This window comes from Marmota marmota, unplaced genomic scaffold (genome assembly GCF_001458135.2).
Source record: "Marmota marmota marmota unplaced genomic scaffold, marMar, whole genome shotgun sequence".
NCBI lineage: Eukaryota > Metazoa > Chordata > Mammalia > Rodentia > Sciuridae > Marmota > Marmota marmota.
Window position 1 is genome coordinate 29,844,223 of NW_026000037.1, and position 26,345 is coordinate 29,870,567.

Below are 26,345 nucleotides of genomic sequence, written 5' to 3' on the forward strand. Positions count from 1 at the left end.
TGTAAGTTAATTATCATATTTCAAAAATAAGAAGATTGATGAGGGGCTGGGGTTGTGGCTCAGTGGCAGAGCGCTCACCTAGCTCATGTGAGGCACTGGATTCAATCCTCAGCACCACATTAAAAAAATGAAATAAAGGTATTGTGTCTAACTACAACTATTTTATATATATAAAAATATTATATATATATATATAATTTAAAAAGAAGATTGATAATAAAAAGTTTATTCAGCTTGTTCAATTTTAACATATCTATGTAAATGGAAAGGTTATATTTTTCTACTATTCTTTTTCTATGTGAGGCAGTGTTTTGCTCAATAATGTATACCATCTTCTTTTTGAAACACTTTTTTGGCTATGGTGACACCACATTCTAACCTACTAGTATTTGGAGGCCTTTGGCATCTTCACTTGTGATCTTTCTTCTTTTCAAAATAAGCATCTTCCTAAAATTCTACCCTTGAGATCTTATTGACCATCCATTGTTCATCTTAACAACACAAGTATTATTGAATATCAGCTTTTGTTGCTAGTTTCCAAAACCAAATTCCTAGTTCTATTTTGAGTTCCAAAACTAATGTTTTTAATGACCTGTAAAATTTTTCCATCTGATTGATTTAACTTGGTTCCTGGCACAACTACAACATTTTCTATGGCTAAGTGACAATGTTGCACATCTGTGCTCAAATCCCACCTTCTATGAAAGCCTACTTTGATGCCTAATTATGTTATACTGCAACCTTTCTCTCTACCATTGACAACTCTTCTGGCAATTTCACTCTTTTTATCATAGCATTAAACACCTAAAACTGACTTCAGAATTTATTTGTAAATATTAAATTTCTACTGAACCCATCCCATACCTCTACTATGGCTATGTTTTTACTTCTCATATTCCAAGAATCATGCCTGAAGCATATAAGGTGCTCAATATATATTAGTTGAATAGGTTGATATACAAATTCTGAGAGTTATTACCTGTAGCAAGACAGAAGTTTTCAAGCAAATTTCTTGAGCAGAAACACATATATTCACAATATTCATGGGGTAGACAGCCTCACTCTAACTATCTTCCAGAAGTATCTGGTGCTCTTATGGATATCTGACCAGATTTTGTTTCCTGCTTAACATGAATCAATAGTACTTGCAGGGAACTTTAGGACCTTATAACTCCTGGCCCCTAATCACCTCTCAAAGTTTCAAGTTCCATTTCATTTCTTTTGTTTACTATGCTCTTTGGCTTTCCTCAATTCCATTTTCTACCATTTTGACCTATTTACTTTGCATTCCAACATTTCTCTCCACCCTACTCCTTTTATAGATTAGCACTTACTCTTACTCAACTCCTTGAAAAACCTTCTTCCCCAGTATATTTGAGTGACACCTATGTGCTTTGCACTTCACTCTATTCTTCTCCATAGTGCCATTTACACATATGTTTGTGTGTGCACACAGATATATGCAGGGTTTTATTTTGTTTTTATAGTCCACTACTTTAGACCAAAAGCTACATGAATCCAGGCATCTGCATTTCTAATAAATAATAGTGCTTGACATATAGTAAACATTCATCTTTTTAATAAAAGTAGGATAAATGTATTAAGGCAATAAGATATTTGATTCAATTCATTTATGTACTCTTTATCCCTCTTGGATCCACTTCTAATCTCTTTCTCTATCCTTATCTGTATTTGATAAATTCCACTAGGCTAACTCTGCTTTGTCTCATATATATTATCCCCTTTCTATCTGCTTGTAACTTTCCAAGTCATGTTATTTTTTTTCCTTGTCAAGGGAATTCAATGACAATTACCTGCTCTCTTGGTCTGTGTTCTATTCAATACCTTGCACAAATGCTGCCAAAGAAATAAGACTGAAGACTTGCCTTATTCAAATCAATAATTGAATAAAAATTGTACAATAATTCATTATTGTCTAAAAAAACTTGTGTAATTGTGTTGGAATTTAAGATTATGTTTACAGCTCATGTTGTACTACAGAACTTGTCAACTTCTAGATGAACCATGATTCATCAACAAAACATATTATGCATGCAACACTGGAGCCCTGATATTACAGAACTATCTCATTTAGTTTATACAGGATTATTTTCAGGTATTCATTATTACTTCTTGGTTTGCTAATGATGATAGTTCCTATATTTTAAGATAATAATTTCATTATGAGATCTCATAGCTAATAAGTAAATCTCTTTGGGTCCAAAGCCAATGGTATCTAACTCCTTTAATAATAAAGAACATGTTTCCTTTATTCAAATGCCAGCACTATGAATTAGAGTCTCTGTACTCTAAAGATATATTAAGACATAAAATAATTCTTACATTTTGCAAATTCAACACATATCTGAGTATGCCTCATTCTTTTTCATTCTCAATTGTTAATTTCTTGAAAATAGGGGTGCCTTCAGCTTCATCATTATGTTGCTTAAAATGTTGAGCAGCGTTCCAACTCATAGAACAATGTTTCATGCATGCATCTTTCCTGAGACCCACTGTGAGAGCTCATGTGTTGCCTGCCCTGATCTTCTTTCAAAGACATCCCCCACTTGTTGATCCAGCAGCAGAAACTCACAATTGACCCCCTCCAGAAAATTGTGCTCAACTGATTAGAGCAGACTTGCTTAGGAAGTTAAAGCCCAAAGGCCAATCCATAACCCATGGCTTGTGAAAATCTACCACCCTTGCCTGACATGGGGTTTATACTCCAGATCACAACCCTAGAGTCCCAAACCAAGAGTGGACTTTACTTGAAACCCGTTTTTACTGGGCTCTTTCCCTTTCTCTCTCTTCCTTTTACTGGTTTCTCCTGAAAAATACATAAATTCTTCATATGTAAATTCTTTGCAGGCTCCCTCCAAGGAATGCACCTATAGGAAATTCCACAAACTGCTATCAAAGTCATTCTTTGAAATGAAAACATGTTAATTATACCGTGATTATGTGAAATTTTAGCATGAGGGATTTTTTATAGGTTGCTTTTCACTAATTTTGCCACTTTTCTGTAACTTCAAATTTGACTTTTTTATTCATATGCTAACAAAAAGTGCCTCGTGCTTAAAAAATTAAAATTGTATATATGCAGATCACACCCCTTAACTCCTCAGCACTCAAGGGGCTCTCCATAAAGGTGGCATAGAACCTAGTCTTCAACAGCATATTGAAGTCACCACTTTCCCTCCTTCATGTCCACCACTCTCTTGAATGGCTGGCATGTCTCTAGGTATACTAACCCTGCTATTTTTGACATATTTGAAGCTCACTATCTTACTGTTCTTTTTGCATGGAAAGCTCTTTTTTCACAATCACACCTCTAACTACCTCTTTGTTATTTAGGTCATTCCTTAAATATAACCTTTCTAGAGATAACTTCTCTGATAATTGTAACTAAACTATCATCCCTCATTACTCTCCCTTCCTTACTGTGATTTTTTCTCTACAGAGCACTTATGGTTTAAACTGACATTATATAATGTATCCTGAACAGGAAGATAAGTTTCGTGAGATTGGGACTTGCTTCACATTTGTAGGTATTTGTTTTTTCAGTATTTGGAACCATTTCTGGCACACTGTAGGTGTTCCATCGATATTTGTAAAATGATTAAATGAAGACACACTTATATGAATATGTTAGATCTCAAATACTTCTCTCTCCCCTAAAGAGTTACAAACAATCTAATTGAATAACAGGGCATAAGTCACGTTAAAATTTAGCAAGAATGTAAGTTGCCAAAGGCAAGTAAATCTTAAACTACAAAGTGTAATGATTTGATAACACAGCACACAGACAGATAATTCTTTTGTTCTTTTAGTGGGAGTGTAGTGGGTAGGGTGGGTGGCAGAGAATCCTTGAGGAGCCTGAAGCCTGGAAATGTTTTATTATTACAGAAGTGCTAAAGTTAAAACTTATGAGACAGAAAAGATTCAGCTAGGGAGAGAAATTCTAGATGGGTATTCCAGATTGGGAAGCTGGGAAGGAAGTAGCATGGGAGAAAGAACATGCAGGAGGAATGAAGACCTGAGATCCTGAACAGTTCCAAGTGTATCAAAAATTTGGAGTCATAGCTTAAATGCCATCTCTGGGATGGATTTCTAGGTCAGATTGACAAGAGCCCTAAATAAAAAGGCAAGGAATCATAAAACCTGTCTTTCACAGAAATTATTTATATCATGCTACTTTTTCCATTTCTTCTCTCTTCCTCTAGTAATATTATCATCTATCCCCAGAACATTAACATAGATCTGTAAAAATACCCAAATACATTGCCATAACCTGTCAAAGTTTTATGCATGTAAAATTCTACTAATAGCTTTACAACTTAGGATATTTTCAAATAAAACCCCCGTAATAATAATGACAGTATGATAATGACCTGACTTTCAAGTCAAGAAAATAGAATAAGAAATGTTAATAATGTCCACTAAATCATACTGTGTATGTATGTCTCTCTCTCTCTCTCTCTCTCTCTCTCTGTGTGTGTGTGTGTGTATATATATATATATGTATTTATATATGTATATATATATAAAATTCACTGTAAAAATTATTATATTGCCAACAAAACTAGAAAGAATTGTTAACACTAATATATTTAGCATTCTTCTTAACATTTCAACATATGTCAGAAACATTAAATACCTGTGGGCCTTTGTAAGTTCTTTTGTACTAAAATCCTTCTCAGAGTACCATCCATGGCTGCTTCTTCTATGTGGGAGTGGTCCCCAATGACAGTCCAGTACATCATCCTGAAGAGAGCAGGTCACATAAGTTAGTTTAGTGAGGCTGCTGTTATAACCCATCTCTGCTCCCAAAGCACTATCTCCTCAGACCAAATGTGTGGTCACCTCCAGATTCCCTTAATAAGCATATTTCTGAACCAACCTGTAATCTACAGAATGGAAACCTCCAATAGAAAAGCATAAATCAACAATTTAAATAAAGTCCTACCTAAACTCACTACATTTTAAAAACCATTCTTAATAGTAAACATCATAGCACATTATTTAATATCTGCTGGGAGCCATTAGCAAAGTAGGTATGACAATTTCCTTGCCAGCGTACCCCATGTTGCTTAGTGGAAGGACTCGTGGAAATAGGACATTTTGCAGTGACATTGCATGTAGGTGACCTTGCTCAAGGACCAGGGCGGATCCGGGTTTAGGGTGTTCCCGGTTTATAATCGGGTTTAGGGCGTTCCGAGTTTAGGTTCCAGGTTAAAGGTTTAAGGTTATTCCTGCTGGGAATAGGGCGTATCCTGCTGCCTGAGTTCCCCTTGAGTTCTCACGGGATTCAGACAGTATTTTTTGGGAGACAGAAGCCCAGTGGGGGTGGATTTCCCCATAACGTGATTGTAGACTGCTGGTGTGAGTTCGGGAATAAAGAGTTGCTGTTTGAATCTACAAGCTGTGTGGTGGCTCCTGATTTGTGCCCAGCCAGACTGCGGCAAATATCTAAAGTTCAATTTTGAAAATTCCATTAAAACCACAGAATAAAACAATTTCCATCACTGTAATTATGCCTCTAGTTGTGACCAACTATTCATTTTATTATGAATGATGCACCAATATGCAATTTTTGTTTTAATAGTGATGTCACTATTTCATCAAACAGAAATCATTCTCTTGTTTAGAAGACACCACACTGTGCAATTCTGAGAGTTGAAATTGTCTCTTTCTACTTAGCATATACTAATTTTGTGGATGATTTGGAGTATCATTTGACATTTTCCTGTTCTATTTTTTTTTTCATTATTTGTAGGTTTCCTTCTTCGAGTAATAAAAAGAAAATGTTTGTATAAAGTAATTTAAATTTGTTTATATATATATTATATATATATATAAATATTATATATATATATATATATATATATATATATATATATATATGCTTCATCTTTTATTATCAAAAATAGCCAACAGCATTAATATAATGCTCTACATTTAATGTATTTAATATTCAGAAAGTTCACTTGGAGAATAACAGTGGTAGTATATGTGATTGTAACACAAGTATCATTATTTTATAAGTCACATATACAAGTGAAGATATTCACAGAAACATACAAATACTATTGTGTATACGATGTATGAGATATCAACGTTTCAGGAAAAATATATCACCATTTGTGTAAAAAAGTTATGTTTTTGAATGGAAAGAGAAGTTTGGGTATTTTCAGAAGTCTTGTAAATCTGTTACATGTTGAATACTTAATAAGAGAAACAAAACAGAGCACAATCTCTGAAACTGGATCACTCATATCAATAATATAACTATGAAACCATTAACCTACCCTCTTTTAGGATTTACAGCAATAGCATATGGTTCTCCAGCCATATTCGTTAGGAGCCTGGTGCAGTTGGGGCCATTCAGCTGCCCGACATTGACAGAGTACCTCAGACTGGTCCAGTGAGTAGTGTAATAACTGAACCAGTGCATTCTGGAGTGATCAGTCCAGTAAATATTCCCAGCAACCCAGTCAACTGCAATGTCCCTGGGTCTTTTAAATTCAGGACACTGAAAGAAAAACAAAACAGAACACTTTTTTTAAAACAGAAACTTGTATAGTTTTCTGTACCTATACATTTAGATTATGGGGGAATCATATGGATTTAGGTGTCAACTGTCACATAGGCTTCAGAAATACTTAATTACATTCTTAATCATTATAGATGTATACCTGCACAAATCACTGGAGTTCTCATATTTTTATTTGTTTAGCCACTTCCCTGCAAGAATATTTACAGAACTATAAGAGTTTCACTTGTCATCTGTCCCAGTCAATATACATCTGCCAGCAACCATAATTCTAACATCAAACACCATTGATTATTTTAAATACATCAACATAGTAGAATCATATTCTTCTATTCCTGAGATCCTGTTTTCAACATGTCTGTAAAATTCATCCATATTGTAAAAGTGTCAGTTTTTTCTGCATTTTATTGCTTGGCAGAATTTCATTTTGTGGAAAAATGTTTTTACCATTTGATTCATAATGTCCACTTGCCTTGTTTAAAGTTTTGAGCCATCACAACTAAAGTAGCTAATGTTTTTGGGTGAACACATTTATTTTGAATATTTGCCAAGGAATAGAAGTATTGAGTCTTAAGACAGATACTACTAGAAAAACTTAAAAAAATTTGCACCTATGCACCCTCTTTTCAGGAATGTAAGAAAATACCAATTGCTTTGCATCCTTGTTATATACAATTTGATTTAAAAGTTCAAAAAAATCAATGAATAAAGATTCATTTTGAGAGTTACTATTATTCAACATATTTTGAGGAAAGTCGCAGTATCTCTGATAGCTTGGCTTTTCTGCTCAATATTCTGCTTTAGTGAATTAGTGTGAGGCAAAGGTAAAGAGTTCATTAAGAACAGATAGCATGGAAAAGAACGTATGTTCTGTGCCCTTCAATTAACTTGATCACTTTCAGCAGGAAACAGTGTAGTAATTAATTTGACATGGTCAGGTTTATTGTGCATAACCAAGACTGAGAAGAGAATCCCAAGGGTATTATATCAAGACTAGAAACAATTATTTGAAGGTGATTACTTCTTAGACATGTAGTCAATGTGGAAGACCATCAAGAGGACCTAGAAACTAGTGGAAATATGTTTTAACACAAGGTAGTTTCTTGCCTGGGTTGGTAACGAACAGAATTTATTTAGCAGTCCATTTGGATTAAAAGAAAGAAAGTTAATAACTCAAAAAGAACCTGAAATGTAAAAAAAAAAAAAGAAAGAAAAGAAAAAAAATACAAGTCACTGTCTGCTATATGTTCCTGGATCCTAAAGGAAAATATTACTTAAACATGAAACCAAAAAAAAAAAAATCTAATGTTTTTCATTATCAATTCTTTGTCCTATTTCACTTGAGACCTGAAATTATGAAATTTTATAGCACTCAGCTTCTCAATACTGAGAAGAAACAGTATACTTATAGCCAGTATATATCTCAAACCTAACTGAATGAAATGTAGGGCCCTCTGCAATACAGAGTGCTCTAGAAATGTCATATGAATAATATTCATAGATGATTAGAATACAAGGAATTGTCACAGCCAAACCAAACAATCATTTTCAAATGTTCCAGTTTCATTTAAATTAACTGCATTTTTGCAGTTTGGCATCATTTAAAGGAAAATATATCACCAAATATCATGTTCATATCAATGTAAATCATAATTTTTAAAACAGGAAATGTAATGGTAAAATAACAATTATAAGCTGTTTAGAGTCTGTTGTGGTATATTTGTCATTTTCTAATGTCAGTAGAACAAACCTTTAGCATTAAAAAATTATGATGCCAGTTGTCTGGCTTCAGCAGAGAAAAATACCTATTCGTGTTTTCTCAGACATAAACATATACACCGGATTCTCTATACTAATGGTATTCTTATCAAAATAGAATATTTCTTGCAATATTCTCATTTTTTTGAGTTTAAGATTTTCATTTTAGTCTATGTATACTCAAATATGAGATGATTATCTTTCCATTCTATGTATACATCTATACCTGGACCACTGACAATTAAGATATAAATTTCTCTGTTTATAGAGAATTCAGAAGTTTGATTTAGTGGTACCTTCTATCAGGTAAACAGATGGGTGAAAATTCTAATATTGGTACATTTTTTTAAGGTTAAATAAATTTTTAGGTCTCTTTTCTAATCTAAAGAGCATAGATTAAGGAAAGGGGAAGACTGTTTCATGATAAACAGAAGAGATATGGATAACTCATGGTCATTTGAACCTATGCTTTTATTGTTTGGACTCTAGATCAAGGAATATCTATTGTCATTCCAATAAATAAAGTATCTAGAATATATGGGAAATGGTAGTTATATCCAATTCATTTAACCCAAAGTCATAATATCATCAGTGAGAAGATGATTCTCAGGGAATAGGGGCAATGAGGAGAAGATGTTAGCAGGTGTTTCTCCTCAATAACCCACTGCTTACTACATGTTCATTGATCCTCAACACTGAAACAGCATCACAGAACAGGAGAAAGAGAGGGAGGAGATGGATGAAAGGAGGAATGAAGGAAGGGAGGGAGGGAGAAAAGAAAGAGAAAAGAATGGGGAGGACGAGGAGGAAGAGAATAACTACCATAAGGATGGGGTAACAATATGATGCTAATCTGAAGGAATCTGTGACCAAATAAGGAAATCACCCCTTGTAGTGAGCTGCATAGGACTGAAAATTACTATTTATTATCCACAACCTGACTAGAATTATTAAAGGCACTAGCCTTATAAAAGGGACTCAATTAAAAAAATGTTGTATGGGGAGTAAAAGGCAGAAGTTCCCCTTGGATCTTGATGTCATGAACAGACTGTGAAGGGGGATTCAATCAATTAGGGAAGTATAAAATGTGGGACACAGAGAGAGAGAATTGGAGAGAAGTGAAGGACTAACAATTACTAAATTTGGAATCAGAAGAATTTAATTTCTGACAGTCCTAGTTTATCTATAAATTATATTGCATATCAAATAAAGAAGTTGGACTAGATAATCTGTGAAAGTAAGTCTTTAGCTATCAAACAGTAAAAAATGACAAGTATTATTCATTCTAGTAAGTCTGCACTTTATGTAGTCTTAACAGAAAAGCTTGAGACACTTGATACCCAAAAGACCAAAAATAAAACAAACACACCAGATAGGAAAGAAAAAGAAAAATGTAAGACTTCTATTTGTTTCTTTGGCTAGCTCATTAAGCCAATGAACTATACATACTAGTGAAATGTGATATAGAAGCATGTGGTCAACCTACAACAAAGGGCATTCATTGTTCTTTTTGTTGCACAAAAGATAAGACATATTTGATTGCTTTCTACATATAGTTTATTTCCTAATAAGCTCTCTAAGTACATAAGCAAAATTTTGGGGCCTGAGGCAGTCTATGTTATGAAGAAAAATTAGTCAAATGAATAAATCTTTAAAAACTTACAGAAAATTTGACATCTTGATTTTAACAAAATTAGAGGTTACTACTTTAAATTACAAATCCTGTACAATCACAGCTTGTGAGGTATCTGTCACAATTCCAGCTTCAGAAAAATAAAGATATTTGTCACTGGGACATTTGTCTTAAAACAGAAAAGAAGGAGGACCTCTGAAAGTCAGTTCAAGCATGTGAACCATGAAAATACTGTCTTCTTTTTAACAAAATTCTCACAGAGATATATTTTAAGAAAATTTAGCACAGAATGAAATGATGTCCCATATTTTAGTTGTGATTTTTTTTTAAAGTGGGGTACATCTAAGAGAAATATTGACCCATTTTACTAAAGTTAATGATTTCCTCATATACTGCTATGAGAAATCTGATGTAAAACCACTCTCAAGAAATTACATGTGTGTATATGTGTTTTGTCATACTAAATTGAAAGGTTATTTGCATTTTGGTCCACTTCAAGTTTAATTCTTATAAACCTGAGGATGGAAGCAAAATCATGACTATACAAGTTCTAAGAACTATAAAATTTCACTGACTTTGTAATATTATAAAAATATCCAAATATTTAATATTTTAACCAAACAATTCATATAACAATGAGGAAACAAAAAAAAAGAACCAAGAAAAAGTCACATTTATAGCTAGAATGTGTAAGAGATAAAAAAAAAAAAAAGACTAGAGGGATGAAATCCCTGATTTCTTTTGTAACTTCTTCTAAAGAACACATGATTTTATTCTAAGTAATTGTAAGGTTGCAGTGCTCTAGTTTAGGAGCATGTCAATCTGGGACAAAGTCCTATTATGGAAAAAAGAATTCATAAATATAAATATATGTAATTCCCAGACAATTCTTGAAAATGACCATATTTATATTCAAATTACAGACACAATATTTTATGCAATCTTTTCACTCACTTTTTGGGTTTGTTTTGCTTTCTTTTTTTTTTTAGTGTTCTCAATGTGACTTAAATTTATTTCTTCTGACTCACCCTAGTACTCTATTAAAAGCAAGACTGATTCTCTAAATCTTCATTCACACTAGGAGATAAAAAAAGAAAAAGGATATTATGGAAGATTGGGAAAGCATTCTAAATTTGAAATCAGAAAAATATGGCTTATGACCCAGTGCTAGATTATCTGTAAATTATATTGCATATAAACTGAAGACTTTGGATTAGGTAATCTGTGAAGGCTTTAGTTTTGCAAGAGTAAACAATGTAATAGTTTAAAATAATATCCATTTCAGTAAGTGTGCATTTTTATAGTCTCAAGTACTTATCTTATGCTCATTGTGAATATTTAGGCTTTGGTAAATGAGTAATTGTTGGTGATAAGGTGAGAATTTTGATACCACCTCCTAGGCAAGTGAACTGAAGATGAAGAAAGATATAAGGTATTTCCTGACAATTAAAATTTAAACAAGCATATCACTTAAGAGGTGACTCAGAGTTGTCAGAGAGCAGAGATTGTTAAATGATAGTTTGAGGAGTGCATTAAAGCTAAAAGTAAGTTTAAAAGTATTATGTAGATTCCAAATTTTAAAATTAACATGTCATTTTAAAAATCAATTTCTTTTGGTTTTTCTTCAAAATTAAGAGTACATAGGTCAGGCTGGGGTTGTGGCTCAATGGTAGAGCACTTGCCTCACATGCAGAAAGCACTGGGTTCGATTCTCAGCACCATATAAATAAATAAAATAAAGGTATTATGTCCTTCTACAACTAAAAAATTTTTAAAAGAGTACCTAGGCTAACTATATCAAAACAGAATCAACATTCGAGAATAGAAGAGTTAATCACCTGCTATTTTTCAATTTTATAGAACATGTATTCAGTTCTCTTCTGTCACCTGGGTCTTCAATGCTTAAGCTCAACTGTTTCACTCAATGATCTTATTTATACAGCTTTTTTATATGCATTTGGTTTGCAACATATTCCATAAACACAAAGAGTTGAGTTTAAGGAATAAATAATGTATCTATCAGGAAATGAGTAAAATGACATCAATATACAAATTTTGTCAGGGAAACAAATTTTGAGAATGTGTTTCCAGATCTATTATGTAAGGATACTGTGAAATAACAGGAGTTTTCAGTCTATTTAGTAGATGTATATGTACATATATATGAATACATACATGTATATGTATACTCCAACTTTTTTATCTCTCCAACCTCTTTCATCTCAATGTCTTATCCATCAAATTCATTCACGTTTGTAACTATATATGGGTATGTATATATAAATATAAGCAATATTGAGTTTCATTTATTATTGCTTTCATTTTAGTTACTTCTCCTTATTACCATCTGAACTAACAGTCAAATTTCTTAGACTAAACACACCCTGAATTAATAAAGATGGTGCCATTTAGGTTTCTTTCAGACATAAAATTGACATACCTAAAATGGTAGTGAATCTTTCTGTTATATTCCTTTAAATGACAACAGTAGTTTCAATTAGGCCCTTTGGTTCAATGGAGGTATATCTTTCTATACCTTCATCAAGATTGAGACTATTCTCAATAATAATGAAAATAATAAAAAGAAAAGTATGATCTACCTAATAAGGAGATTTGGTTCAATGGGGTAATGAAGAGAAAATAGAATGCACGAAGAGTCTAAAGTGGAGAGGAAAAGTAGAACAGAAAACTTTGAAACAAATTGTTGTGTTTCTAGTAGTGTACATATATGTTCACAAATGTGTAAAGAGATGGAGAGACTTGTGAACCAATGATTTTTCAATGGAATCCCATGAGAAGGATTTAAGTACAGAAATATGGTGAGAAGCTTAAAGTCTTAAGACAATTTGGCTATAATGTGGAGAATGATTTGCAACTGGAGAACAAAATTGGATAGAGAGAAATCACATGAGACTTGCTTAAAGATCTCCAGGGAGGAGAATGTGAAAGTTTAATGTAGGTTTCTGTGAGACAAAAGTGGAAAAAATTGGGAACAATCTGGAGACAAAATATATTTGAACTTGTAATGAATTGAAGACTGAGGATAAGTTGTAAAGTTCACCTCTAAATATCTAGTTTGCCCAATAAGATGAACTCTTGAACCACCCACTGAGGGAAAAAAAAAAAAACTATCACCAGAAACAACATAAAATAATGAGAAGTTACTGCATTTATAGGCACTAAGTACTTCGTGTGAATTTTTACTAGAATGTTTGAAACAAGCCTTATAAAGCTGAACACATTTGCAAAGAATCTGTTCTCTTATAGTGGCATATAGAAGACAAGATCTCAGAAATTTTTAAAAAGCGTTGTAATTCATTATTGAAGTCAATTTTTATATCATACTAGAGAAACCAGTGAAATATTTGGAATTGAGTGGTGCAAGAGAGTCACACCATAAAATATGTAATCACAAATTTTCTCATAATTGACTGTTCTCTTTTAGAAATGGGAAAATTTCTAATCATATTTCTAATGTTCAGTTGATATGTGAAAAAAGTTTCAGCTACACTACTGTCGACTTTCCTCATCATCTTAAGTCCGTTTTTCAGTATCATTTCTTTTGTGCAAATTATGTTGTTGACTAATATCTCTTCTATTTTTTTTTGGTGTTTATTGTAAATATGACATATTTTCAATTTTGTTTCTCAGACCTTCATAACATACACTATTCCCATGAATCAGATTTTCACTAAATGTTCAACTAGGATCTAAGTGCTCAGATTTGATTTCTTGAACAGGTAACACCAAGTCGATGGCACATGCCTATATTTCTAGCTACTGGGGAGACTGAGGCAAAAGGATCACAATTTGGGGCAGGCCTGGGCCACTTTGTGAGACCTGTCTCAAAATCCTTCTAGAAATATGCACTATAAAATGAGAAGAGAAGGTGCTATTAAGAAATATGTTTTGCTGTGTATGGTGCATGCTGTAATCCCATCGACTCAGGAGGCTGAGGCAAGAGGATGACAGGTTTGCCAGCTCAGCAACTTAGTGAGGCCCTAAACAATTTAGCAAGACCCTGTCTAAGAACAAAAAATTGAAAGAAAAAAAGGGCTGGGGATATAATTCAGCACCCTTGAGTTCAATCCCCAGTATAAACAAACAACAAAAAACAAACGAACAAATAAATAAATAAATGAGAAAGAAAGAAGGAAGTTTCACCTACTGAAGGTAGAGTCCAGTGACAGAGTACTAGCTTTGTATTGAACCAAGGGTGGTGGCAGCAGAAGAGTCAGAGGAGGAAGAGGAGAAGGAGGCAGCTGCAGTGGCAAGTTTTAACACAGAGACCAGAGACATTGAGGATTTGGAGATGGGATTGATATGGAAGTGTCATCTTTCTCTCTCAAGACATTTTTCAATTTGAATTTTTTTTGAGATGTATGTTTAAATTTCTTTAATACTTAAAAATTTTGAGATGATATGTCAATAAAAAAACATAACTTTCATTAAAGTATTTGATAATTAAATGTGTTAGACCAATCTATATTAAAATCCCTTTGCATATCAAGTATCTATAAGAGCAAAAACATAATTTTAAGGCTTATGAACAGTATGAGAAGAGTCATCTCACCTTCATCCTATGAAATTTTCAATTTTAAAGTCATCTAGTAATATTTGCACAGGGGTTGATAGCCTTCAGAATACTTTATGATTTCATAGTAAGAGGCACTATAATACATGATTATTTGAAAAGAACACAAGCTGAAAAGCATCCACTCAGTACTGGAACATTTATATAAGCACTATATAAATATTTATTTATGGATTATTTTTATAATCCATTCCTTTTATTTAAATTCTCGTTGTGTATATGATAATTTGATTCTTTAAGGCTTTGAGAGAAAGGCATACCCATGGTTTCCTGTTAGCCAATATATGTCTATTTGCCATACCAAAAAAAAAAAAAAGAAATAAAAATAATAAAGTTATACCTGAAAATAAAATTTGCAGAAAACCATATAATTTTTACTATGGTTATAAAAATATTCTCTATTTAGGTAAAGCCAATCATGTGAAATATAAAAATAGTTTATTATTAGAAAATCTTTCATAGTGATTCCTTACTCAATATGATTTCTCACAAATTACAAATACAATGCAATCTCAATCCATTATGATGCTTTTATTCTTCTAATCATATTTAAAAATTGTCAGAAGTAAAAATATGCAAGAATGTCAAAGTAATTTTGAAAAAAAATAAGAAAATGTTATTGTGAAATTCGTCATATGACATATAAAATATACTATGATGCTAAACAAAATTTTAAATCTATGTTAATGGTACACTGATCCACAAAGATTATAAAAAAATCGAATGAAGTCTTTATATGTACTATAGAGCAATAGGGATCTTTCTCAATCACTCTACAAATGACAGAATTTTTGATATTTAGGGTGAAAGTTAAATCCCTACACAAAATCATATACATATGCATTCAGATAGATCAGAAATTTGAATGTAAAAAAAACTAAAATAAGTATTAAAATAAAGAATAGAAATTATTCCATGTGTTGAATTTAGGATCATCCTAGCTATGGTGTGGTTGCACAAGAAGTAAAAGATCATCAGATCTCACTGGAAAAAGATCCTTTCAATTGGCCAAAATTATTGAAAAACAAAGTTCACTTGAAGAAAACAATATTTTTGTGTATGTACTGTGTTGTTGTTTGTTTTAGCAATGATACTGGGAAAAGTTCAGATTAACACATTGCTAATTATTTAAAAAGATGTAGTATTCATGAATGTAGTATTCATTTCACTTAGTGTAATGTGTGTGTACTAGTATAGGTTTTTTTAGACTTGGGATTAAAGATGACCATTAAAGCATTTTTTTCATAGCAAAACAATTATATTTTTCAAAATATAAATAAATTATTATATATTCATATAATTAATCTGATCATTAAAAATAATAATGAATATGACATACTGAGATCTGCAAACAATGGTAAATAAAAAGTAAATTGCACAATGATTTTCATAATGTTATTCTGTTATGTATTAAAAATTAGTTGGGTTGGGGATGTGGCTCAAGCTGTAGCGTGCTCGCCTGGCATGCGTGTGGCCCGGGTTCGATCCTCAGCACCACATACAAAGATGTTGTGTCTGCCGATAACTAAAAAAAAAATAAATAAATATTAAAATTCTCTCTCTTTCTCTCCCCCTCTCTCACTCTCTCTAAAAAAAAAAAAATAGTGATGTACAGTACGCAAATTAATAAGCCAGTAAATGGATAAACAAATCATGATATGTCCACAGAACTGTGTACACATAAGAAAAAAAAAGAATTACCTCATTGATAAATTTAAAAAACTTGGCTTAATCTCATGATCATTTCTCTGAGTAAAATAGGAGAGAAAGTAGGTATATTTATACCTGGAAAAAGTAAAGTTGCAGAGGGAAGTGAGGCAATCCAGGGAAAATAATAGATTACATAGGAAAAATAGTTTTGGATTATGGGGGTGGTATAATTTTGATTGTGGTGATGGGTAAACTTTTAAAATTGTAACTGTGTTGTACATATTTGAACATCTATAGTTTATTATATAACAAATATAACTTAATAAACCTGACAAAGTGCTACTGATGTGCCAACATAAGTTCATAGAAAAATAACCTGTTGTACAGAACAAATTTATTACCTCTTAAGAGGGCTGTGGATTTTGAGGAAACAGTAAAAAATTTCATTTTATATGTTCTATAACTATATGTCAATTTTTATGTTATTATATTCCAAAAGAAAATTGGAAATTAAAAATAGCATAATTATTATATGGTATAGAATTTCCATGCCATAGAATAGATTTAGTGGGATTTTAAGGATCAATATACTGTTGACAAAGATTTTCAATTAATTTATACTTCTAATTTTTAGAAAGATCATTTTATCTACCATTTGCTGGGCAATGTTCCAGAACATATTAGGATTACAGCAATTAGCTAATCTGCAAAAATACCTGCTGAGGTAGGCCACAATAGCAACATAATAGTTGGAAAAATTATATGGCAGATTGGTAAAGATAAGAACGGTGATAATTAAAACCAAAAACAGCATAACATTATAGACTAATCAGAAGATAGGAGTGGGGAAATAGACTGCAATTATGAATGTTTTGCATTACAATGCCAACATTTGAGCAAAACTTGAAGGAGTTAGTAATTATGCCATGAGGATATTAGGGTAAAGACCATTTTAGGTAGAAGAAACATTTCAGACAAGACTTTACAATAGCAGGTACTAATGGATTTTAGACATAGCACAGCTTCCCTGGAGAAAAGTGTGTAAAGGGAAAAACAATGGGAGTCAAAGTCAGAGAAGTAACAGAAGAGTAGATCTCATAAGGACATGTAAGACATTATGAGGCTTTGTCTTTGGAAGTGGGGAAAAACACAGGATATACTTCTCAGAAGTAAATGTTATGCAATCTATGTTTTAGAAGGAACATTTTGGTTTCTAGGCTTTTAAGGAGAAGGAAAGCAAGATGACTGGTTAGGAGGCAATTGTACCAATCCAGAAGAGAACTGAGAGTGGTTCAAATCCAGGTGCTTTCGGATCATATCTCATTTTTGAGATATGACCCAATTTCTTTCTCAAGATTATCTCCTTTTGTTTCTGTGACTCTGTATTCTCTTGTTTTCTCTTAACAAATTGTCCTCTCCTTGTCATCTTTTTAATCTCATAAAGCAACTAACTCCTGGATATACCTTGGAAACCTGGATATTCTAACAGGATTGCCAGATTCTCCAGCTATGAGGAAAAGGAGAGGAATCAAAAATGACTCCCAAGATTTTTACTTCAAGCATGTGGCAAATGAACAGTTGCCATTAAATAACATTTGAGGAAGCAGGTTTAGTCAATCATGGAAGTTTATTTGAGGGCAAGGTACTTCTGGAGAATTTTCAGATACCCCAGATGAAAAGCAAAGTAAGCAGTTAGACATTGGCTGATACCAGTTAGGTAATTAGATGCATGTGGATGTATGATAAACCATGAAACTATCTGAACTCAACAAAGAAGAAAGGAAACAGAGAACCACAGCTGATCTTGGAGGTATTCAATTTTAAGCAAGGAGGAGAAAATGAGTTAGCAAAAGTAACAACATGGTAAGAAAATAACAATACATTTTTCAATCAACAATAAAAGAGTAACTATATTGGTGACTCATTTTAGCACCATTTCTTTTAGGTTTATTGTTATATAAAATGATGTAACAAACAAAAGATCTGTTTAAAGCTTGTCTGAAGAGATTGATATTATTACTATGTGGAGATCCATGTGAGATATCTCCTCCATTGTTCTTTTCTTTCGTGGGTATCTCTAGACCACAGATCTAAGATCCAGCCTTGAATACACCACTCACTGACTACTTTATATCTCACATGGATCTCTTATAGACATCTCAATGTGTAACTAAAACCAAACCTGCAGTTTACTATTGTCAGAATCCTAAGGTTGTATAACCCAGAATTTCAGTTTATCAGTCTTGAGTATTTTCTGTCTTCATTTCTGCATTCACTCTATTAACAAAGCTTTCCTAAAGTTATATTTCCAGCCACTACTTTCCATCTGCTTTGAAATGACAGTAGTGCAACCTATCACCACCTTTAACTTGGAGCACAATAGCTTTTTATGTGGACTTCATTTCTTCTCATGAAACATTCTCTGCCTTGAAAGTAGAATTATTGTTTAGGTATTTATAAAATGGTATTACTTCCTGCTCAACTCTTAGATCTTAGCTCAAGTCTTCTCTTCAAATGGACTTTTATTGATTATATTCTACAATGCTGACAACATCAGTATTTTTCTTTTTTAGTCCATTATTTATTTCCTTGAACACACTTTTCAAACTTGAAATTTTTGTATACCAAGAACTCAGCACTCAAATAAACTTTTAGCAGGTTTTAAATAAACCTTCGATGATGAATGAATAAATCTTGCCTGGTTCATCTTCAAATACTATAAGGTCTGATTAATGATTTATTCAGGATTAATTATTTTAAACTCAAGTGTTTTATATGGTATTATATTCTAAAACAAGACTTTGAAGTCTTGCATAGGCACACATACACACACAACTTGTGGTACTTATCCACTTGTATGCTTGTGTGTATGTAGATGTGTGTTGCACATAGACCCATATGTTAGGTACTGGGACTTAATTACAATATGAAATATAATAACTATACATAATTATATATTTGCTAAAAACTTTTTAGGAAACAATAGCCTAACCAATTTTGGGGGGAAAATATAATGATTGTTCATGAATAAAATTATATGCATGTTCATCTTGAACATTATCTTTTGTATAAAAGAAAATACGCCAAAATAGTATTCATGAGTCAAAATCAAATAGGTCATAGCAACCTGAGCATTTGTTTTGCTTAGGAATATTTAAATCCTTAATGGTAAAAATCTAATCTGTTCTTTTATAGTAATTTGCATTTTTCCAAACATTGACCTACTTTGTAGTGCTTGTCATCATGTATTTTTCCATACAGCATTTTTAATGGAAATGATAAATTACCAGAAAGTATGTACAATTGTTGCATAATGCTTTCATATTATATCTGACTGCTAAAATTTAAATTCAGAAATCTTATTATGCTTTACATATAGATTGGATCATGTCAGTCTTTTAAGTTTTAAATTATTTAATTTTCTTAAAGGAAAAATTTCATCCATTTTGTATAGCCCAGGGGGTTAGAAAATTATAAGCATTTCTAACTATAAAATAACTAACTCTGCATTTGAAATTTAAATTTGTAATCATAATTAGTATTCTAAAAATTTTACAGATTGCTGAAGAGTATTCCCTTAATAATTAAAAAAAAAGAAAAGAAAGATTATATTGAAAATTACCTTCCCTTGGAATGAACTTCAGTTAATATTTTAGTTTTTGAGCAATATTGTAACACAGCATAGTCTTTCAGTATCTGTGGAGACGCTTTCAGGACATCCTGCTATTACATGGCTAACTCCTTCCATCTGGCTCACTGAGATTGATGTTATAACTAATGTGTCCACAGTTTGATTCGTGCATTTTCCTCTCCTCTCCTATTGATTCATAGATAAAAATCAATGTGCCATAATCAGTCTAGGGAAAATTCTTGAATTTCATCTTCAAAAGATTGAGGAAGTTTCAGTCAGTATGGTTTAATATCTGTGTCAAAACTTAGAATATAAAATAGATCCCACACTCATTAAATTAATGAATGACTAGCTGGTGACTGTTCAAAAAGCAAATGCTTTAAACGGCAGAGTGAGTCTTAAGGGTAGAAAATCAATACTTTATATACAAGATGAATTTCATAGGAATAAATGCAAGTTATCCAGGTAATATGTGAACATATATAATATATTACAGATCTTTTGCAAATCATGTATTTTTTTTAATCTGGAAAACTTTTATTAGAAAAAACTTTAGAAATTGTTGGCCTCAATGATGTAGTTTTTTTTCAGAGATGAATCTGAGACTCAGCAAGGTGACATTTCTTTAGTTAATTGCTCTATAATTCACATTGCTTATTAAATTAAGGTGGTAAAATAGATTTATTCCATCTTTATAATATCGAGATACCTGAATTTACAAAAATGATTCAGAGACCAAAGTTAATAGCTGCCTTCATTCATGTAGTCATGTATTTATTTTTAAATAATATACTGGCTGAAATGTATAAGGAATTTAGCTTAGAGCACAATGCTAAAACTCCTGACTCAGAGGCTTCATGACTTGAATCCGGCTATAATGGACTACTCAGTAGAAAATAAACTCCTACTATTACAGATACCCACTTTTCTTCCTCGTGAATACAATTTGTCATGGTAAGTCTAGAAGAACAGAGGTAAACCAAAGTCCAGGTGATACAGCACAAATTATCACTTTTAGTAAATAGTAACTAAATTAAGTTTCATATGCTATTCACTAAAGGATAATCAATAGCTTTGCATTGAGTTGTGAAAATTTCTATAACACATTAATGAAGTTAAATATAAGAAACATAAATAAACAAAATATATACAGGTAAATAGCTATAATTACAAGAAAACATATATAAATATATCTATATATATGGATAAAAATCAGTTATTGAATATTAAATGTATATAACTATTAAATGTTGAGTGAAACGTTGGCTTCTGAGCTCAATACATTTTGTTCACTGGAGTACATTGGTTATATTTCAATCTCTCTAAGGAAAACTAAATAAAATCAAACCACTTTCATGGAAAAAAAAACTACATCTAAATTAACTAAAAGATGTAGCCAGATGTAGTGGAGCATGCCTATAATTCTCAAAACTCAGGAGGCTGAGGCAGCAGGATTGCAAGATTGAGGCCTGTCTTAGTAACTTATTTGGTTTCAAAGTAAAAAATAAAATAACTTTTAAAAAGGGGCGGAAAAGTAGTTCAATGGTAAAATTCCCCTGAAACCATCCCCAGTATAGCAATAATAATGATGATAATAATAATCATGTGAGTGTTTTTAAAGTTCAAATATAAGTTGCAAATAATTGTTAATGTAATAGTTTCTGGCAGAGTAGAATATCTTGGTATTCACCTTCCTCAGCATCACCAAAAGAATCATCATCTGTTAATAGAAAACATTTATACAGGACATAATATGTCCCAAGAAATGTTAAACATTGATATATATTATATAAAATTAACTTGTATATAATTATATGCAATTAATAATAGTGTATTATATATTTATTTATTTAACCCTCACTAGACCTTCATGAAATAGTACAGAGAAACTAAGCATCTACTAAGGGACAGGAACAAAATTAAAACCCAGACAAGTATAATTCCACAGTATATGTTCTTTATTATATCATTAACAACAAGTAAAATAGTGTCATAAGAGCAATGATTTACAAAGTAGACTTGTGTTTTAGAGATAAGGCTAATGCTAATTAATGAATCTGAATCAGTTTTTGGTCTGATAGAGTGAAAGGAGATTACTTGTTAGACACAGAAGAAACACTTGGAGTTGAGTTAATTTAAATCTGGATTCGAAAGCCAATGACACCTCTTTTAAAACTAGCTTATTGCTATCTACTGCTACTAAAATTAAAATATGTTCCAAATTTACATCATATTGATATAATTCAAATATTTATGGTAGATGCCATAGCAAAAAGTAGTGAGGACTTCCAGACAGGTAACTCTGATTCTTTTTAAATATAAATTTTCAGTTACATCCTGCTGTGATAGTGCTTGACTTGTGGGTTGTATGGGAATAGGTCAGGCTCTTTAAAAACAAGTATTCATTTGTCATTTTCTGCCCAGGTTACTTCAAAATATAAAACACACAATAACTTGACATGCCCTCAAACAAAAAAGGATTATCTACAACCACAAATCTAAACAAATGTTCTAGTTTATTTTTCTCAAAAAGAAAAAACATCATAATCAACATGTCCATCATACACCAGCAAGCAATAGTGTTCTGTTTTGGATGTTCCCTGAAATACAGTTATCAGGAGTCAGAAGAAATAGTTACACTTCCAAGTTGACCTCTTGCCCTAGAACAGAAGTAATCTTCTGATACCGCTAAAGTTGAAACAATTTCTACTACTTTGCATCATTTTGTAATGTAAAAAAATGAAGTGATTTTCACATTCCCATCTCATGACCAAAAAAGGCTTATATTCCTAATATGTTGTGAAACTCAATGAAATAAAATGTCCACTATGCTCGGTATCATTCATTACCATTCTTATATAGCTAAGGCAAATGAATTAAACCCAAAACATAAAATTGTGCTGGTAATGTAAATTATGTGCTTCTTTAAGAATAAATAAGTAGAGAATTTTTTTCTATGTTGGGAGAATGTCAGGAGGAATAAATGAATATGTCAATTAATTCCTATGGTCAGATATTTTGATTTTATCTTAAAATTAAAGGATGAAAAATATGGCCTTCAAATAGTTAATGTTATTTACTTACAATCAAGCCACTGTTCGTTTGTCTTTTTTGTCGGCCAGGGATTCTTTTGTAGAAAATTCCGCCTGGATTAAACTGAGTACTCCAAATAATCATATCTCTTTGATAATATACATCCATCCCTGTTATCCTTGAATTATGTTCAATATGAGAAATTTGTTGATGATCGCCACTGTAGTTGAATGGATATATAAAACCCAGGATATCAGTGTCATTAGCAATGTAGAGAACTTGATCTTCAGAGCCTGGAGATTATTATAATAAAATACAAAAATAAAGTAAATTTCAACTACAGTAAAAGCAATGATTGTACTTTTAAATTAAGAACTGTTATGCTTAACACAGTTTCTTCTGCAAGGAGAATGAACATACTTTGTATCATTTTTTAGCAGTCACAACTTATAATTTCTGATGCCCACTTTTCTGAACATTTATAATAGTTATTGGTATGGTTTTTCTAGCACAAAACGTACCTTTGGGCTACAAATTTGGAACTTGTATAAGACGTCATTTTTACAAAGACAGATTTTTATTTGGTAAGTCAAAATACATTATATTCTCATGTTTTGATTCTCAACATTTAGATGTTTAGTTGTTAGTCATTACTGTCAAAAATTTTTGAGCAAATGGCTTAGAATGTTGACTGTTCCTCTAAGCTCAAACATGAAAATTAAGATAAAAAGATTACACTTCCTCACATTCGTATATCTGAAAGTCTGTTATTTTATTGTATATAGACTTAAGTCTTTATTACATTAAATTTCTATGATCTCCAAATTATCTAGAATACTATTAACTTGAACACATTATCTCAGTGTTTTGAATATACAACATAATATTAATGTCATATACAATATTGTATTAATGTCATTTTGTACTAAAAATTAAAACCCTAAGGGTGAATTCTGAAAATATTAATTAAAACACTAATGTAATCCTAAACATGGATTGAATTGAATATTTAGTTTCTGAAAATAAATATATATTAATAATAATACCTACTGAGGTATAAATTCAGATCTATAATCTTAATAGCTGTCACTTGGAGAGTTTTTATTATTGTCAGACAGTATTGTAAGCAATTCACAATTTATTTGCATTTCTCACAACCATGAATAAAGATATTAGTATTCCTCTTTTCTAGACGAAGAATTAGGGTTTGAAATATTTAGTAATTTCTTCAAATCACACAACCTGAAAAGCATAGTGCTAAGATTCAAATCTAAGAACACATAATACAAGTTACTACACTGATCCATGGTATCACATGCTTTTTTTGAATAATAACAATCTCATTAGCAATGTTCATTCATACCCTTTAGCCAATAACATGGGAGTTATAATATTATTTAATAAAAATGTATGAAAATTAAAAGTCCAACACTTATACTTGTCATTTATTTTTTAATGGCACTGGTAAGTGCAAGAGGTATAATATTTCAAATAAGATATTGTCTTAAAACTTTTAAAATCCCTAGAACAGAAGTATTCTTATGATACTTTTGAAGTTGAAACTTTATCCTTTTTGTAATGATAACTTTTGTCCTTTTAATTTTATCCTACTGGTTAATAATTTCTCATATGCACTGAAAGTAAATCATAAACAAAGAAACTTTATATATTGTGACTTAAACTGGTTTATAAATACTTCCCTGTTCTTACAAATTATTTCAAACACAAAGTGATTTTGACACTAGCTATATATCTTCCAGTCATTTCTATAAACTTTCCCAAGTTAGATTATTTTTAGAGCATACAAAATGCAGGTACAAAAAAGGAATGAGTTCAAATGTTCTACAGTTTGGTGGGGTGGTGTGATGATGACTGATTATAACAATTCATTATAAAAAAATAAATAAAAGGGGGAAATTTTAAGGTTCCCAATAGGAAGAAATGATAAATACTTGAGAAGATGTAAATGCATCTATATTATATACAAGTACCAAATTATCATACAATACTTCATAAATATGTATAATTATTGTGACTATTAAAATTTAATTTTAAAAATGTTAATCAAATCCTGAAAATATTTAGCAAGAAAAATCTATCTATAATTTCAGGAATGAAGTTATTGCTAAAATTCAATATGAATCATCTTTTTACTATATTTTAGCATAGCATTTTTAATAGTATTTTGCAATAATGATTCTAACCTTACCTTTTGCTATGCAGGTATTATTTCTTTCTTGGAAATTCTGGTCACATACACATTTATATGATCCTTCTATATTTATACATTGGTGGGAACATGTGCCAAACACCAAACATTCATTAAGGTCTAGAAAAGAAAAACTCTAAATAACATCATCATAAATTTCATTCTTTCTATATTTCCAAGGAAACCAAAATTATTTTTCTCCTTCACCTTCTTATTACTATTATTTTCATTGGTTTTTAAAGTCTTAAATGTATGACTTGCTCTGCAATATTTTGAGATCCAAAATTATTTTTCACAATAGGTACAATATTTTAAAAAATCATTATTTTTACATTGCAAATGTGGATGAGTAACCGATGTGATTCTGCAACTTGTATTTGGGGTAAAAAATGGGAGTTCATAACCCACTTGAATCAAATGTATGGAAGATGATATGTCATGAGCTTTGTAATGTTTTGAACAACCAATAAAAAAAATAAAAAAATAAAAAAAAACATATTTTAGAGATTTCAATATTTCTTTGTTAAAATCAGTAATCTAAATGTTAGCTAATAATAAAGTCATTATTATATAAAAAAATAAGTATTTCAAATTTCCTTACTATTTTCGTTCACTCAAATTAAGACCTCAACATTTCCTTGTAAGCCTCTTTCTAATCACATCCCTCTTTATACTTGGACATGTTGTTGGCTTATTCCTTTGTCTTTTAAGATCCTTGTCCATTTTTTGTACAGAATGTCTGCTTCTGTTTCAAGACCCACTTGAAATGCAGCCTTCCCTCTTCTCTGCCAATACATGGAAGGGATGATCCATCCCTTAGTTTCTCTATTTTTGTTTTCCCAGTGTCTCTTTCTTATAACATGACTCATATGATATTTCAGAATCATGCACATATATTCATACCCCTACATGATTGTCAGTCATTGAGGATATAAAATACAAAACATTCATTTTTATTGCCACATTTTGGACAATGATTGGCAGAGAATGAAAATTTGGGTGTACCACTAACACTTCTGTGTTCATACATACGAACAGGGCTGTAAAATGAGGCTATGTGAATTAAGCAAACAAAATCCTTAATGCCTAGGTATGAATAAATACATCTAAATCACAGCAATAGACAAGTCACAGACAATAATATTTAGCTTAACTAATGCCTCTAATTTTAATGGTTTAAGCATAGCCAGGATTGAGGTCCTGTGATTCAGGTGAATTGCCAGTTTTCTCTGTTTTGCTCTTTTAGTAATGTTTTCATCTAGCATAATTCCTCTGCCCCTCTAT

General features: G+C 31.6%; 1 protein-coding gene across 1 annotated transcript in view; it reads right to left on the reverse strand.

The window, feature by feature from the left end:
• Lrp1b (LDL receptor related protein 1B) overlaps window positions 1–26,345 on the reverse strand; it is a 1,807,788-nt gene that overhangs the window by 90,877 nt on the left and 1,690,566 nt on the right. Inside the window, exons 76-79 of the mRNA XM_015479144.2 lie at window positions 25,062–25,181; window positions 22,904–23,145; window positions 6,309–6,532; window positions 4,658–4,764 (exon numbers count right to left, since the gene is read on the reverse strand). Coding sequence (XP_015334630.1) covers window positions 4,658–4,764; window positions 6,309–6,532; window positions 22,904–23,145; window positions 25,062–25,181 — 693 coding nt within the window. The remainder of the gene's footprint in view (window positions 1–4,657; window positions 4,765–6,308; window positions 6,533–22,903; window positions 23,146–25,061; window positions 25,182–26,345) is intronic.